At 47.7% G+C, this 15,290-nt stretch overlaps 1 protein-coding gene across 1 annotated transcript; it reads right to left on the reverse strand.

Moving 5' to 3' along the window:
• Positions 1 to 10,848: 10,848 nt before the first annotated feature.
• LOC138364974 (craniofacial development protein 2-like) lies at positions 10,849 to 11,370 on the reverse strand. Its single transcript, XM_069325061.1, has one exon. It carries the CDS (start codon positions 11,368 to 11,370, stop codon positions 10,849 to 10,851), a length of 522 nt encoding a protein of 173 aa, XP_069181162.1.
• Positions 11,371 to 15,290: the final 3,920 nt, after the last annotated feature.

Here is a 15,290-nt window from a genome sequence, read left to right on the forward strand (position 1 = left end):
TTTAGGTAAAGTTTGTAGTTCTCTGATGATGTCTGGGGGTCATGTGTGGTCTTAAGTGTCTGGGGTCATGGGTGGTCTTAAGTGTCTGGGGTCATGGGTGGTCTTAAGTGTCTGGGGTCATGGGTGGTCTTAAGTGTCTGGGGTCATGGGTGGTCTTAAGTGTCTGGGGGTCATGGGTGGTCTTAAGTGTCTGGGGGTCATGGGTGGTCTTAAGTGTCTGGGGTCATGGGGTGGTCTTAAGTGTCTGGGGTGGTCTTAAGTGTCTGGGGGCCATAGGGTGGTCTTAAGTGTCTGGGGGTCATGGGGTGGTCTTAAGTGTCTTGGGTCATGGGTGGTCTTAAGTGTCAGGGGGTCATGGGGTGGTCTTAAGTGTCCGGATCTCATGGGTGGTCTTAAGTGTCTGGGGGTCATGGGGTGGTCTTAAGTGTCTGGGGTCATGGGTGGTCTTAAGTGTCTGGGGGTCAGGGGTGGTCTTAAGTGTCTGGGGGTCAGGGGTGGTCTTAAGTGTCTGCGGGTCATGGGGTGGTCTTAAGTGTCTGGGGGGCATGGGGTGGTCTTAAGTGTCCGGATCTCATGGGTGGTCTTTATAGTGTCTGGGGGTCATGGGGTGGTCTTAAGTGTCTGGGGTCATGGGTGGTCTTAAGTGTCTGGGGGTCATGGGTGGTCTTAAGTGTCTGGGGGTCATGGGTGGTCTTAAGTGTCTGGGGGTCATGGGTGGTCTTAAGTGTCTGGGGGTCAGGGGTGGTCTTAAGTGTCTGGGATCAGGGGTTGTCTTAAGTGTCTGGGGGTCATGGGTGGTCTTAAGTGTCTGGGGTCATGGGTGGTCTTAAGTGTCTGGGGTCAGGGGTGGTCTTAAGAGTCTGGGGTCAGGGGTGGTCGTAAGTGTCTGGGGTCATGGGTGGTCTTAAGTGTCTGAGGTCAGGGGTGGTCTTAAGTGTCTGGGGTCAGGGGTGGTCTTAAGTGTCTGGGGGTCATGGGTGGTCTTAAGTGTCTGGGGTCAGGGGTGGTCTTAAGTGTCTGGGGTCATGGGTGGTCTTAAGTGTCTGGGGTCAGGGGTGGTCTTAAGTGTCTTGGGTCATGGGTGGTCTTAAGTGTCTGGGGTCATGGGTGGTCTTAAGTGTCTGGGGTCAGGGGTGGTCTTAAGTGTCTTGGGTCATGGGTGGTCTTAAGTGTCTGGGGTCATGGGTGGTCTTAAGTGTCTGGGGTCATGGGTGGTCTTAAGTGTCTGGGGTCATGGGTGGTCTTAAGTATCTGGGGGTCATGGTTGGTCTTAAGTGTCTGGGGTGGTCTTAAGTGTCTGGGGTCAGGGGTGGTCTTAAGTGTCTGGGGTCAGGGGTGGTCTTAAGTGTCTGGGGTCAGGGGTGGTCGTTCACATACAGGGTGTAAACGGCCCAGAAGGCGACAAGAGCGAAGAACTTGGTAAGTTCTTGTGAAACTGGATGATAAATCCGGCTCCTGAACAAGAAAAAGTTCACTCATTAACCAACACCTAAATTTTGCTCCTGAACTTCGTTCCGGCCTAATCTCTGTGAATATAAATAATGTAAAATCTTCTTAATCAGAATATTTACTTCTTTAATAATTATTTAGTGTTTCCTTCACGTGATATGCAACACCAAAATTAGTTTCACTTACATGCGATGTAATTTCAGATGGGCGTGAATTATTATACATTACTTGGAGAGAAATGTTAGTACAATGAGCGCCGTGTAAGTCTTGCCTGAGTCAGACCACAAGGTCAACATGAAGTAATCTAACTCCTCGGCCACACCTGCCTCCTCGACGACGAGGCCGCCAAAGTCAATCAAGTTCTCAAGGACCAATTAGAGAGTTGCTGATGTTGAGAAGTTTTAGCAAGTGTTGTCTAAGTGACACATGTGAGCGAGTTTTTTGTCAGTGATATTCTTACACGCGGGCCTTAAGCCTCTGGCTGGCCCACTGGGCGGGCAGTAAGCCTCTGGTTGGCCCACTGGGCGGGCCCTAAGCCTCTGGCTGGCCCACTGGGCGGGCCCTAAGCCTCTGGCTGGCCCACTGGGCGGGCCCTAAGCCTCTGGCTGGCCCACTGGGCGGGCCCTAAGCCTCTGGCTGGCCCACTAAGCATTGCTTGTTTCTGTTTTACTTGGGCGGAGTATGAGTATTTATGACTCGTATGGTCGCTTCAGTAAGATTTTGCCATATGTGTTTAACAACTTCTTCTGCTCTGTTGAATCTAAGATGAAATCTTAATGGGTTTGTAACTGTGCACTGTGTTAGATAATGTTCCAGTGGTCTGTTGTGGTTGTAACTGTGCACTGTGTTAGATAATGTTCCAATGGTCTGTTGTGGCTGTAACTGTGCACTGTGTTAGATAATGTTCCAATGGTCTGTTGTGGCTATAACTGTGCACTGTGTTAGATAATGTTCCAATGGTCTGTTGTGGCTGTAACTGTGCACTGTGTTAGATAATGTTCCAGTGGTCTGTTGTGGCTGTAACTGTGCACTGTGTTACATAATGTTCCAGTGGTCTGTTGTGGCTGTAACTGTGCACTGTGTTAGATAATGTTCCAGTGGTCTGTTGTGGCTGTAACTGTGCACTGTGTTAGATAATGTTCCAGTGGTCTGTTGTGGTTGTAACTGTGCACTGTGTTAGATAATGTTCCAGTGGTCTGTTGTGGCTGTAACTGTGTACTGTGTTAGATAATGTTCCAGTGGTCTGTCGGGCATTTCTCCACAGTGCTGGCATTTCCTCTCATCTTCCGGAACCTGTAATCCTAATTTCTATGCACATGGGTATCCAAGCCTGATGCGATGTAAGTGCACTTCTGTTGTTCTACTGCTCCCTTTTATCAAACTAAGTGATTCGTAGTTGGTTAAATTCTTGTACTAACCCGCAGATCCTGATGTTGCAACTGCTGTGTTGTGGTCACTGTACATCTTCTGCATTGCTCTTTTAAATTGCTTTCATAATCTGTGATAGACTTTGTGGTATGTAAATGTCTACATTTCTTTTCTTAGTTGCAAGTTTTGCCACTTTGTCTGCAATTTCATTTCCTGTTATTCCCACATGACTTGGCACCCAGTTGATAAGTACCCGGCGGCCTTGGCGCTTGGGTGTTTTCATTAATGATATGACATTTGTGATCTGATGGATGTTGTCACATATGTGTTCTTGTTGCAAGGTTTCAATGGCAGTTCTCGAATCTGTATGTAGAGAACTGTTATTGAAACCTTGCAACAAGAACACATAAGTGACAACATCCATTTTATCACAAATGTCATAATATTAATCCAAACACTCAAACATCAAGGCCGTCGGGTACTTATCAACTAGGTGCCAAGTCATGTACGAATATTATAAGAATGATATTTGCAGACGAAGCTGCAAAACTTGCAACTAAGAGAAGAAATGTAGACATTTACATACCACAGAGTCTGTCACAGATACAGAAAGTAATTTAAAACAGAGCAATGCAGAAGACGTACAGTGACCACAACACAGTAGGTTTCGAAGAGATAGTAAGGAGTTTCGAAGAGATGGTAATTCAGAACTGTGAAGGTTTCAGTGACTACATATCAGGCACTATAGCAACTGGAGGACAGAAAATTATAGTAGTAGTCATATATAACCCCCCACCGAATGTCAGAAGACCCAGACAGGAATATGATAGAAACAACTTGGCCACCATCAATATAATAGAGAGCAGATTCTGTGGCTAGCAGGAATGGATCCAGGCTACTAATCATGGGAGACTTCAACCATGGAAAGATAGATTGGGGGAACAGAGACCCACATGGAGGCCGAGACACATGGAGAGCTAAGCTGCTGGATGTGGCAACAAGAAACTTTCTAAGTCAACACGTCAAGGGACCGACAAGAACGAGAGGAGGGGATGAACCAGCCTTGCTTGATCTGATATTTACCCTAAATGAGTCGGATATAAGGGAAGTTAAGCTGGAAGCCCCCTTGGGAATGAGTGATCATAGTGTATTGAGCTTTGAGTACCTGGTTGAGTTAGGAATTATCACCCCCAAAAAAGAACTGGGAAACAAAGGGGTGGCGTACCGAAAGGGAATCTATGAGGAGATGAATAAATTCCTATGGGATATACATTGGGACACAGAACTCGGAACCAAGTCCGTACAAGACATGATGGACTATGTCACCCAAAAATGTCAGGAGGCTGTAAGCAGGTTTGTCCCAGCCCAACAGGAAAAAACAGAGAAGCAAAGGAAGAATCCGTGGTTTAATAGGGAATGTATGAAAGCAAAGGAGCTGAACAAAAGGGCATGGAGGAACTTCCGTAATAACAGAACACCAGAAAGTAGAGAGAGATACCAGAGAACCAGGAACGAGTATGTTAGTGTGAGAAGAGCAGCTGAGAAAAGGTATGAAAATGATATAGCTAATAAAGCCAAGACCGAACCAAAGCTACTACACAGTCACATCAGGAGGAAGACAACAGTGAAGGAACAGGTGATGAAACTTAGGGTGGGCGAGGACAGGTACACAGAGAATGACAAAGAGGTGTGTGAAGAACTCAACAAAAGGTTCCAGGAGGTCTTTACAATAGAACAGGGAGAAGTCACGGCACTAGGAGAGGTGGCAGCAAACCAGATGACCTTGGAAGGGTTCGAAATTACAAGAGATGAGGTCAAGAAGCACCTATTGGAGCTGGATGTGAGAAAAGCTGTTGGGCCGGATGGAATCTCACCATGGGTATTGAAAGAGTGTGCAGGAGCACTTTGCTTGCCACTCTCCATAGTGTATAGTAGGTCACTGGAAACGGGAGACCTACCAGAAGTATGGAAGACTGCTAATGTAGTACCAATATTTAAAAAGGGTGACAGACAAGAGGCACTGAACTACAGGCCAGTGTCCTTAACTTGTATTCCATGCAAGGTGATGGAGAAGATTGTGAGAAAAAACCTAGTAACACATCTGGAGAGAAGAGACTTCGTGACATCCCATCAACATGGGTTCTGGGAGGTTAAATCTTGCCTTACAGGCTTGATAGAATTTTATGATCAGGTGACAAAGATTAAGCAAGAAAGAGAAGGATGGGCGGACTGCATTTTTTTGGACTGTCGGAAAGCCTTTGACACAGTACCCCATAAAAGGTTGATGCATAAGCTGGAGAAACAGGCAGGAGTAACTGGTAGGGAGCTCCAGTGGATAAGGGAATACCTAAGCAATAGGAAGCAGAGAGTTATAGTGAGGGGTGAGACCTCAGAATGGCGTGAAGTCACCAGTGGAGTCCCACAGGGCTCTGTGCTTGGACCTATCCTGTTTCTGATATACGTAAATGATCTCCCAGAGGGTATAGACTCATTCCTCTCAATGTTTGCTGACGACGCCAAAATTATGAGAAGGATTAAGACAGAGGACAGCTTGAGGCTTCAAGAAGACCTGGACAAGCTGCAGGAATGGTCGAACAAATGGATGTTAGAGTTTAACCCAAGCAAATGTAATGTAATGAAGATAGGGGTAGGAAGCAGGAGACCAGATACAAGGTATCACTTGGGAGATGAAATACTTCAAGAGTCAGAGAGAGAGAAAGACCTGGGGGTTGATATCACGCCAGACCTGTTTCCTGGTAGGGGGGACATGATCACCACATTCAAGACTCTCAAGGGAATCGACAGGGTTGATAAAGACAGGCTATTTAACACAAGGGGCACACGCACTAGGGGACACAGGTGGAAACTGAGTGCCCAAATGAGCCACAGAGATATTAGAAAGAACTTTTTTAGTGTCAGAGTGGGTGACAAATGGAATGCATTAGGAAGCAATGTGGTGGATGCTGACTCCATACACAGTTTCAAGTGTAGATATGATAGAGCGCAATAGGCTCAGGAACCTGTGCACCTGTTGATTGACGGTTGAGAGGCGGGACCAAAGAGCCAGAGCTCAACCCCCGCAAGCACAACTAGGTGAGTACAGCAGTTGCAACATCAGGATCTGCGGGTTGGTACAAGAATTCAACCAACTACGAATCACTTAGTTTGATGAAAGGGAGCAGTAGAACAACAGAAGTACACTTACATCGCATCAGGCTTGGATACCCATGTGCATAGAAAATAGGCTTACAGGTTCCGGAAGATGAGAGGAAATGCCAGCACTGTGGAGAAATACCCGACAGACCACTGGAACATTATCTAACACAGTGCACAGTTACACCAACAACAGACCACTGGAACATTATCTAACAGAGTGCACAGTTACAAACTCATTAAGATTTCAACTTAGATTCAACAGAGCAGAAGAAGTTGTTTAACACGTGGGACAAAATCTTACTGAAGCGACCATACGAGTCATAAATAGTCACACTCCGACAAGTAAAACAGAAACAAGCAACACATACTGGGCCAGGTAGAGACTTAGGGACTGCGCAGAAATATTCCTCTACTGTAAAACAAATGAAGAGTTGATATGAGAAGAACACAGAAGAGGGTGACATAAGAACATGTTTTGAACATATTGTATCATATATATATATATACAATATATCAATCGGTACTTATATTAAGCAAAATACAGAGCACTTTCCATATCTACGCAGACCCTTGGATGGAGTGAGGTAGACGAGTAGACCCAACTCAGTAGACTGGGCCAGTAGACCTGTGTTAGGTCTGTTAGCTTCCAAATTCCAAGACGGTTAGAGTATAGCCAATCCTGGACCAGTAGGCCCATGACGTCACACACCTCCCCTTGCGTGTTCAAGGGGAGGCCGTCAGTATCTCACAGACCGTAGACAGGGGAGGAGCTCGGGACCTCGGTGCTTCACCTCTATCTTTGTTACCTTACTCAATAAAGTAGTTGAAGTGATCTACAGTGAGAACCTCTTCAATAACCAAGCAAGCACGAATACAAGGTACGAATAGGTCAGTCCGTCGCGATCCACAACACTATTGTTTCAAGTAGCAAACAACCATTAAGATATCAGAACGGTACAGTGTTCTAGGGTACAACTTATGCGCCATGGCATGAAGATAGCAGAACGGTACAGTGTTCCCACCACAGAATCCCAGCCCACAGATAGTTGCTCGCCCACACTCAGCTGCTCGCCCACACTCAGCTGCTCGCCCACAGAAGCCCAGCCCACACAGCTGCTCACCCACAGAAGACCAGCCCACACTCAGCTGCTCGCCCACACAAGCCCAGTCCACACAGCTGCTCGCCCACAGAAGACCAGCCCACACTCAGCTGCTCGCCCACACAAGCCCAGTCCACAGATAGCTAACCGGACCACATTTTGACTTTTCCTCTGACAACCGGGCGATCCTGGGAGTCAAGCCCAGAATTGTAAATTCTCAAAGTTTTGAATTGGTTAGCCAAGCGTAAATGGTTGCTAACTCCAGCAGGAAACTCTCCAGCTTCCTTAACTTTTTATTCAAATGAATGTTGAAAATGTCGGAATCCGAGTTTTATCCCACGAAATATATAAATAAAATGAATGTATTCCTTTTATTTTTTGGAGAAGTCTTGGAAGTTGACAAGGACGGCAGAAAACTTGCCTACTGTTTCATATGGAAGTTTCTTGTGCATATAAAAGTTCATGGAATATAGAAATTTTGGTATGGAAAATCACTAGATTAAGAGAATTTCTAGACAGTAACTCATGGCTGTAAAAAGTACTGCCTCCACAAAAGTCTCAGGTGCTGGAAACCCCCCAAAAAATACTATTCTTCCCAGGAGTAACCGAGGTGCGGCTGTTGGAACACCCTCGCTCACCGCCTCGCCAGCAATGTGGACTAGCTTCGAGTCTTGGCAAGGGAAGAGCGACTTGGTGCCAATCCTTGTTTGTCTCTGTTCATGCAGCAGTTTTGGGGATCTTGTTGTTAACGCAATTGGCGGGTCATGCTTCATGGAAAACTTGTAGGGTAAGGCTTACTATAAGTTTGCTAACAGGGGTCAGAATTCATTTGTTCTTATACTTTCCTGCGTAAAGAATATTATATATGATATTCGTCTTTCGCATGCGATGATGACCATGACTTCAATATATCAGTTCGAAAGTCGGTGGCTGTGTGTCAGATGATGGAGGAGGAGACCAGTCTGGGTCCGGAAGGCTCGCCCACACACTGCACATCTGTAGGGGGGGGGGGGTGCTACTGCAAAGGTGAGGTTGCTCTAGCTTTGTGCACAACACATTTTCTCTAGTCATCTACAGTTCGTCTATTTTATGCTGCACTGTGGTGACTATTTTCCTGTGGTGACTTTGCTTTTACAAGTTGGACGGTCCTGAGCAAACAACTCCCAATTATTGGTGTTGATGTCCAGATCTTTGAGGGTCACCTTGAGGCAGGTATTGAATCGTTTTTTCTGTCCCCCCAACAGAACACGAACCCTGACATAATTCTCAATACAGCAACTGATTAAGAAATCGGTTGTCAGGCATTCTGTCAACGTGGACTGCCCATCTGGCCTGAGTTTTCTGTAGGAGGATGTAGAAGCCGGGAATACCGGCCCCTTCCAGGACCTTCGTGTCCGATATTTTGTTCTGCCTCCTGATGTGGAGTCTACGGAGACAGCTCAAGTGAACGCGATTTAGCTGTTTGGCGTGTCTGCTGTAGACAGCCCAGGTCTCGATGGCGTCGAGAAATGAGTTACTATCACTGCACAGTAGAACTTCAGTTTGGTGTTAACGCCGAGACCCCTTCGCTCCCAGACATTCTCATGGAATCTTCCAAAGGCAGCGCTGGCCTTCGTGATCCTGTTGTTAACGTCTGTATCTATGCTCACCGCTCTTGAGAGTATGATGCCAAGATGGGTGAAGTTGTCACCTGCCTGCAGGTTCTGTCCCTTGACAGTGATGTGCAGTTTCCAGTAGGGTATTCTGGGCTTGGGTTGGGACATGACTTCAGTCTTTTTGGTGCTGATGATGAGACCGAAGTGGTCGAGAGGCATACGAGTCGCAGTCCATTTCGTGTTGCATCAATTGCTCTGTGCTGGCATTGAGGGCGCAGTCATCAGCGAACAGAAAGTCTCTAATGACCGAATCCTACACGTTTTAACGACCTGTAGGCGCCTAAGGTTTAACAGCCCACTGTCAGTCCTGTATCTAATGGGTATTCCATCCTGGCAAACACGGAAGGCATCAGTGAGCATGGCCAAGAATACTATGCTGAAGAATGTTTGTGCGAGAACGCAGCCTTGCTTCACACTATTCGTCACTGGGATAGCTTTTGGCTCCATCGTCCAGTACTTTCGCCATCATGGCATTGTGGAACTGCCGGACAATCGAAGTGAGTTTGCTGGGACAGCCAAATCTTCTTTCAGAATTAAGTAAATAATTATCAAACAAATGCACCAATCCTACAAGACTTCTTCCACAAGCCATCTCTGCTGGCCGTATCGAAGGCTTTGGGTCACGAAAAGGTCGTTATGTTGCTCTTGGCATTTTTCTTGGAGCTGGCGTTCAGGAAATATCATATCGACAGTTGCAAGTTCTGCGTGGAAGCCACATTGGCTTTCTGGGTGAGACCCTACTCAAGGTTTTGTAGGAGACAGTTGAGCAGGATACGAGCCAGGACCTTTCCAGCGATGGATAGAAAAGATATTCCCCAGTGATTATCGCAAGACTGCCGGTTGTTATTCCTCTTGTAGATGTAAACAAGGCTGGAATCTTTTAACAGTTGTGGGAGCTCCCTTTCATTCAACATGGACGGGAAGAACTTCGTCAGTTTCTGCATTATGGCTGGACCTCCTGTTTTATACACTTCAGCAGGGATTGCATCTGATCCACGCACTTTGCCACAGGAAAGCTGCTGGACTTTTTCCTGAAGTCAGAGACTTCAGAGACTTCAGGAAGACTCTGAAGTCAGAGACTTCAGAGTCTTCCTGAAGAACTTCTTCCTGACTTCTTCTATGGGAAGTTTATCAAGGTCCTGGTTGATCTCCACTTGAGGTAGCCAAGCAATGGAGCATTGTTGATTGAGGCAGGGCTGTTAAGGACCTGATCAATGTGTTCATCCCATCTCTCCAAGATCATAATCGTACAAGTCTTCTTCGTCAGCATTTGAGTCGCAAATGCACTAAAGAAAGAAGCAGAGCCAGAGGTCTGTGGTCCATATATAGCCTTTAGAGCGTCATAGAAACGCCTGGAGTCGTGACTGTTTACATAACCTTGCATTTCAACGGCCTCCTTGCTAAACCATACACCCTGCATCTCACAGAGTTTACTTTGCACCATTCTTCGAGCTCTGGCAAAGGCATCTTACTTCGCTTGTAGTAGGCATCCTGCAATCTTGGGAGATTATGGAGTTGCGCTCTGGTTTCCAAGACTGGAGTGTCCTCTCCAGGAAGCAAAGCCTGGGGTAGATCGACATGGATGAGAAGCTGTTACCCATTCAGTAGGTTCCCCCACGCCACATTTATGAAATTGTCCAATGGAAAGGCAAACGCCAATATGCTTGGTTCCAGCACCGTCGCAGGAGCTGCGAGAACGAGGTTGAGGCCAACAACGAACTGGTTTAGGGGGCTCCAACTCCGGATTTTTCCTTGAGTTTGACTCCTGAAGTACATCCCAAAAGTTGGTATGGCCGCGAGGCAGCGGAAGTTTGTGATCAGGGTTGTACTTCACCTAGATGAGCTGCCTTCCCCAGGCTGTCGAGCCCCATCTACCCGGAGTAGCAGATGCAGCACATTTGCTGGTAATGTAGGGTTGTGCTGGTGTGCACGGAACAGGTGATTTTGATGTACAGCAATACCTGTATCACATCGTTTTCGTCGAACCAGTCCTTGTTTTGTCTGCGGGTTGCTGGTCGGAGGCGCCCTAGGGCACTAGAATAGACTGCATCTCGGAAGGCTGGCCACCTCACCTCAATGCTGTCCTAGGCCGTTCTGGGGTGTGTATATCATCCTGCCTTCTAGGGGATTGAAGAATCCGTCAGCAACTTAATTTTGCTGCTCTTCAGCTTAGAGATGTTGGGTCTCTTTACAGTCTTCTGATCTTGGGGTCTTCTCATGGGCAGGATGCGGAGTTTGCACTTAGACACAATGAGGCGATGGTCAGTCAAGCAGTCGGCACCCCTGGCCTCAGTCACTCTCATGTCCTGCCCCATTTTCTTCCTGGTGATGATGTAATCAACCAGATGCCAAGGCCTAGAACATTGGTGCATCCCTGATGTCGTGGTGCCGGTGGGAAGGTGAAGCAGTGTGTTGGTGAGGATGAGGTCGTGCGTAGTACACAACGTGAGGAGCAGAAGGCCGTTGCTGTTGCACTTGCCAGTGCCTTGTCTTCCAATGTTCCCTTCCCAGGTCTGGTAGTCCATTCCTACTCTGGCGTTGAAGTTCTTTAGTATAATAAGCTTCTCTGAATATAGGACTGCTGCAGTGAGGATGTCGAGTTCCTCATAGAATTTTTCCATGATGTCATCTGTATTTGTCATGGTTTTGGCAAATGTGCTCATCAGCTTTGCACCCGTCTTGCTTTCAAGCGAGAGCTGGAGGGTCGTTACACGCGACCATCATTAGGCATGAAACGTCATTAGGCTATCTTGAGGTTATCATGAGATGATTTCGGGGGGCTTAGCGTCCCCCACGCCCCGGTCCTTGACTAAGCCTCCTTTTTGTTGCACATTCCAAGGAAGCAGCCCATAGCAGCTGTCTAACTCAAGGGTACCTATTTACTGCTAGGTGAACAGGGGCATAAAGGTGAAAGAAACTTTGCCCATTTCTTTCCGCTTCTGCTGGGATCGAACCCGGAACCTTAGGACTTCAAATCCTGAGCGCTGTCCACTCAGCCATCAGGCCCCTAAGGCTGGAGCATCTTAATTCCTTTACCTTCCTGCACAAAGAATAGATAAATAAATATATAGATATATAAATGCTTCATCACATCCGAGATGAACGGAGTTTCCCCTTAGAAGGTGTACTAATTTTAAAGGCTGTTATAACTAAATTTGTATAAGAAATTATTCTCTTAACCTATACAGGGCAGATGAAACTCCTTTATTAGGACCGGGCATCAATAATGGTGCTGAGCTGGAGAGTAATAGTAACGTGTGCGATCTTGGGAGACCAGATGCCACTGTGCTGACCTGGACGGTCACTGGTCAGTACCCTGCTGGGACACGGTAGTGGTAAATGTCCTTACCATTATTGGCCAGCAGTATCTGTCCTGGTCTGAATAGGTCTAAGTTAGCTGTCTTAGCCTAGACAGGTCAACGATAACCTGTAATGCAATGTATTAAATGCAGGTTTTGGTTGAAATAATGTAGATATGTAGGAAGACTTACACAGAGAGAGGCAACAGCCAGTTGATACTTATAACCAAATTGACCAGTGAGAAACCACAGGCACCAGGCCAGTATTCTTGACGAATATAGGCTTTAAGACATCAGAGCCAGAGGATATATTTGATGGCAAGGCTCATCATGGAGTAGTGAATACATCTTGTGTTATTCTTATAAGTGTCAGTAAGTACAAATCGCTACAACAAACATTGGCCACATCTATATATCAACCCGTCCTCAGGCCAGGCTTGTTAAAGTAATGGCTGTCCTCCTAGAGGCATTGAAATTTAAATAAGTTTATTGAGGTATAAATACACAAAAAGGGGTGAGGTAGCTCAAACTATTCGCACCCCAATCAGTAAAACGTGTTCATATATAAACACACTCACATCACAAACAATCAACATATTACCGAACATTCTGAGTGATAAACATATACACCTTTTCATTTGCACATGCAATATTTTACTAGACGTACACAAATACTTGTATTAACGTGCAAGGTGACGCTTTTCTTTTGCACAAAATAACGTTGGTCGTTTGGAAGCATCGGGATCGTCGTCCTTTTTGAGGAATTTTATTTGTCCATCTAGGAATTTGCGGTGGAATTCCGGGTGGTGATACGCTTCCTTCAGTATGGTGCGGTCAGTGTAGGAGGTCAGGGAGGAGGCGTGGCCATACATGGGGTACGGGTGTCTGTTGACGTTCTTCGTGCTGATTATCCTGTTACATTTTTGGGCCAATTGCCATATGGTGTTTGTATTGCCGTTAAACTCGCTTGGTGCAACGAAGAAAACATAGGCGGTCATTTTGTCGTCGTCGTCGGTCACAAGACCATTCTCGTCAATGTCGGTGTCGGCTCTGGAGCGCCTCCTGGTGTCGGTTGTCGGAGTTATAGGTGGTCCGTCATTGTCTTCGAATATGATGTCAATGTTGACAAGGGCAGATAGGACGGGTGGCGTCCCCATTTCTGGACTGGTTGTGGGGCCGGCACCTGGAGGAGAGGGCCGCCGAATACTGTCACCATCGGCAGTCCATTTGCGGTGAGCAGCCGGTTAATGGTGTGGACGTATAGGTTGACGTCTTTGCCCGCCAATTTGTTAGCCAGCGAGGTGTAAAGGTTCCGGTAGCAGCGTGTTGTAGGTGGTAACTGCAGGTGAAGGTGAGGGTGGCTGAGTATGGCGTCCCCAGGGACCAGGTGGTGGGGAGTGTGTCTGAGTGTGGTGTCCCCAGGGGTCAGGTGGTGTCCCCAGGGACCTGGTGGTGATGAGTGTGGCGTCCCCAGGGACCTGGTGGTGGTGAGTGTGGTGTCCCCAGGGACCAGGTGGTGGTGAGTGTGGCGTCCCCAGGGACCTGGTGGTGGTGAGTGTGGCGTCCCCAGGGACCTGGTGGTGGTGAGTGTGGTGTCCCCAGGGACCAGGTGGTGGTGAGGTAGCGGCAGCTTTACCAGGTGTATCCCGGGCCTGGCCGGAAATGCTGCAGACTTGGGGCGGATTGTCAGGTCGAGGTGCATGCGGCCATCATCTTCTTGATTACCTCCTTCCTTTGAGGGCAGTCAAGGGGGGAGACAGCTGTATGTTGGTCGTTGCAGAGGAGACACTTCTGGTGGTTGATACCTGGTTGATGGGGTTCAGGGAGTTCTTCTATTCCCCAAGCCCGGCCCATGACCAGACTTGACTTGTGAGAGTTTGGTTAACTAGGCTGTTGCTTGGAGAGGCCCGCAGGCCCACATACCCATTATAAGCTCGGTTAGTCCGGCACTCCTTGAAGAAGATAATCTAGTTTTCTCTTGAAGATGTCCACGGTTGTTCCGACAATATTTCTGATGCTTGCTGGGAGGACATTGAACAACCGTGGACCTCTGATGTTTATACAGTGTTCTCTGAGTGTGTCTATGGCACCTCTGCTCTTCACTGGTTCTATTCTGCATTTTCTTTTGGCTGTGTCGGCAGTGTAGTGGTGGTCCTAGGCGCTTATGTTGTATTTCGGTGCATGTAACGTGCACTTGCCCGTGTAGTGAGAGTACATGAAAGAGTGCTAGGTCTTGGTCGCTGGGGCGAGGTCGGTCGTGGCAGCTGGGGCGAGAGAGGCCGGGGCAGCTGGGGCAGCTGGGGCGAGGTCGGCCGTGGCAGCTGGGGCAGCTGGGGCGAGAGAGGCCGCGGCAGCTGTGGTGAAGGACATCTTCCAGATCAGGCGCCGGGTCTGGTCGCTGGTGATGAGTGTTGCCGTGGTAACCATCATAGGTGATGATATCGGTGATGTCGAGGCCCGTGATCCACGAGCTGACCCGCCTGGCGAAGACCGTTCGAGCAGCGATGTAGCGTCGGGGTGGAGTGAGAGTAAAGATGGCGGCCTGCAGAGCTGCCAGTGTAAGGGTCGCGAACAGTTTCTGAAGGTCACATCCACTGGAGAAAAGCAGTGTCGCGCCACCGTGGGTGTCGGCAGGTGAGACTAGGGCAGAGGTGTTGATGGCCTGGTGTAGTTCAGCTTTGGTGAGAAACTGGTTCTCCCGAAAGTGCAATTTAACCTTATGCATCATGGTACAGGTGGCACTATACCATTGATGCTTTGGCTGGCAACTTGTCCCAGATGCTACTCCTACTGTGGATGGTAGTAGTGTTGGATGTCCTGGGGAGTGGCAGGGGACACGACCTCTCCCGCTGGCAGCTGAGGTGAGACTAGAGGCACTGATAAACTTTAACTTATTGTGTATTAAAAATAGGTTTGTTATCATATGTAAACTAATGGTATTATTATTTGTTTCCTTCTTCCCCCTTGCCACTTCGGGGCATGCGGGGTTTATATATCCCTTCCCCACCCCCCTCACGCCCAGGGCATGGCGAGAGGTGGTGCACCTTATTAAGACATATTTCCCTACCAACACAAACTAAAATATATAAATGGTTAGTCGGCGCATCTCGCTCATAGGAGTTAAGATGATGAAAATAATATTTAGTACACCCTCCTCCCTCCCGCGTAAGAGGACGGGTTGGGAACTAAGATGGTCTTCCCTTGACGTGGACTGGAACCATATTCTGTATAGGAAGTATTTCCAGGTTAGGGCTTTCACAGAG

This window comes from Procambarus clarkii, chromosome 15, assembly GCF_040958095.1.
Source record: "Procambarus clarkii isolate CNS0578487 chromosome 15, FALCON_Pclarkii_2.0, whole genome shotgun sequence".
Classification (NCBI taxonomy): domain Eukaryota; kingdom Metazoa; phylum Arthropoda; class Malacostraca; order Decapoda; family Cambaridae; genus Procambarus; species Procambarus clarkii.

Excerpts from the sequence above, each read along its gene's own strand:
- LOC138364974 (XM_069325061.1), bottom strand. The coding sequence starts at position 11,370 with ATGACAAATACAGATGACATCATGGAAAAATTCTATGAGGAACTCGAC.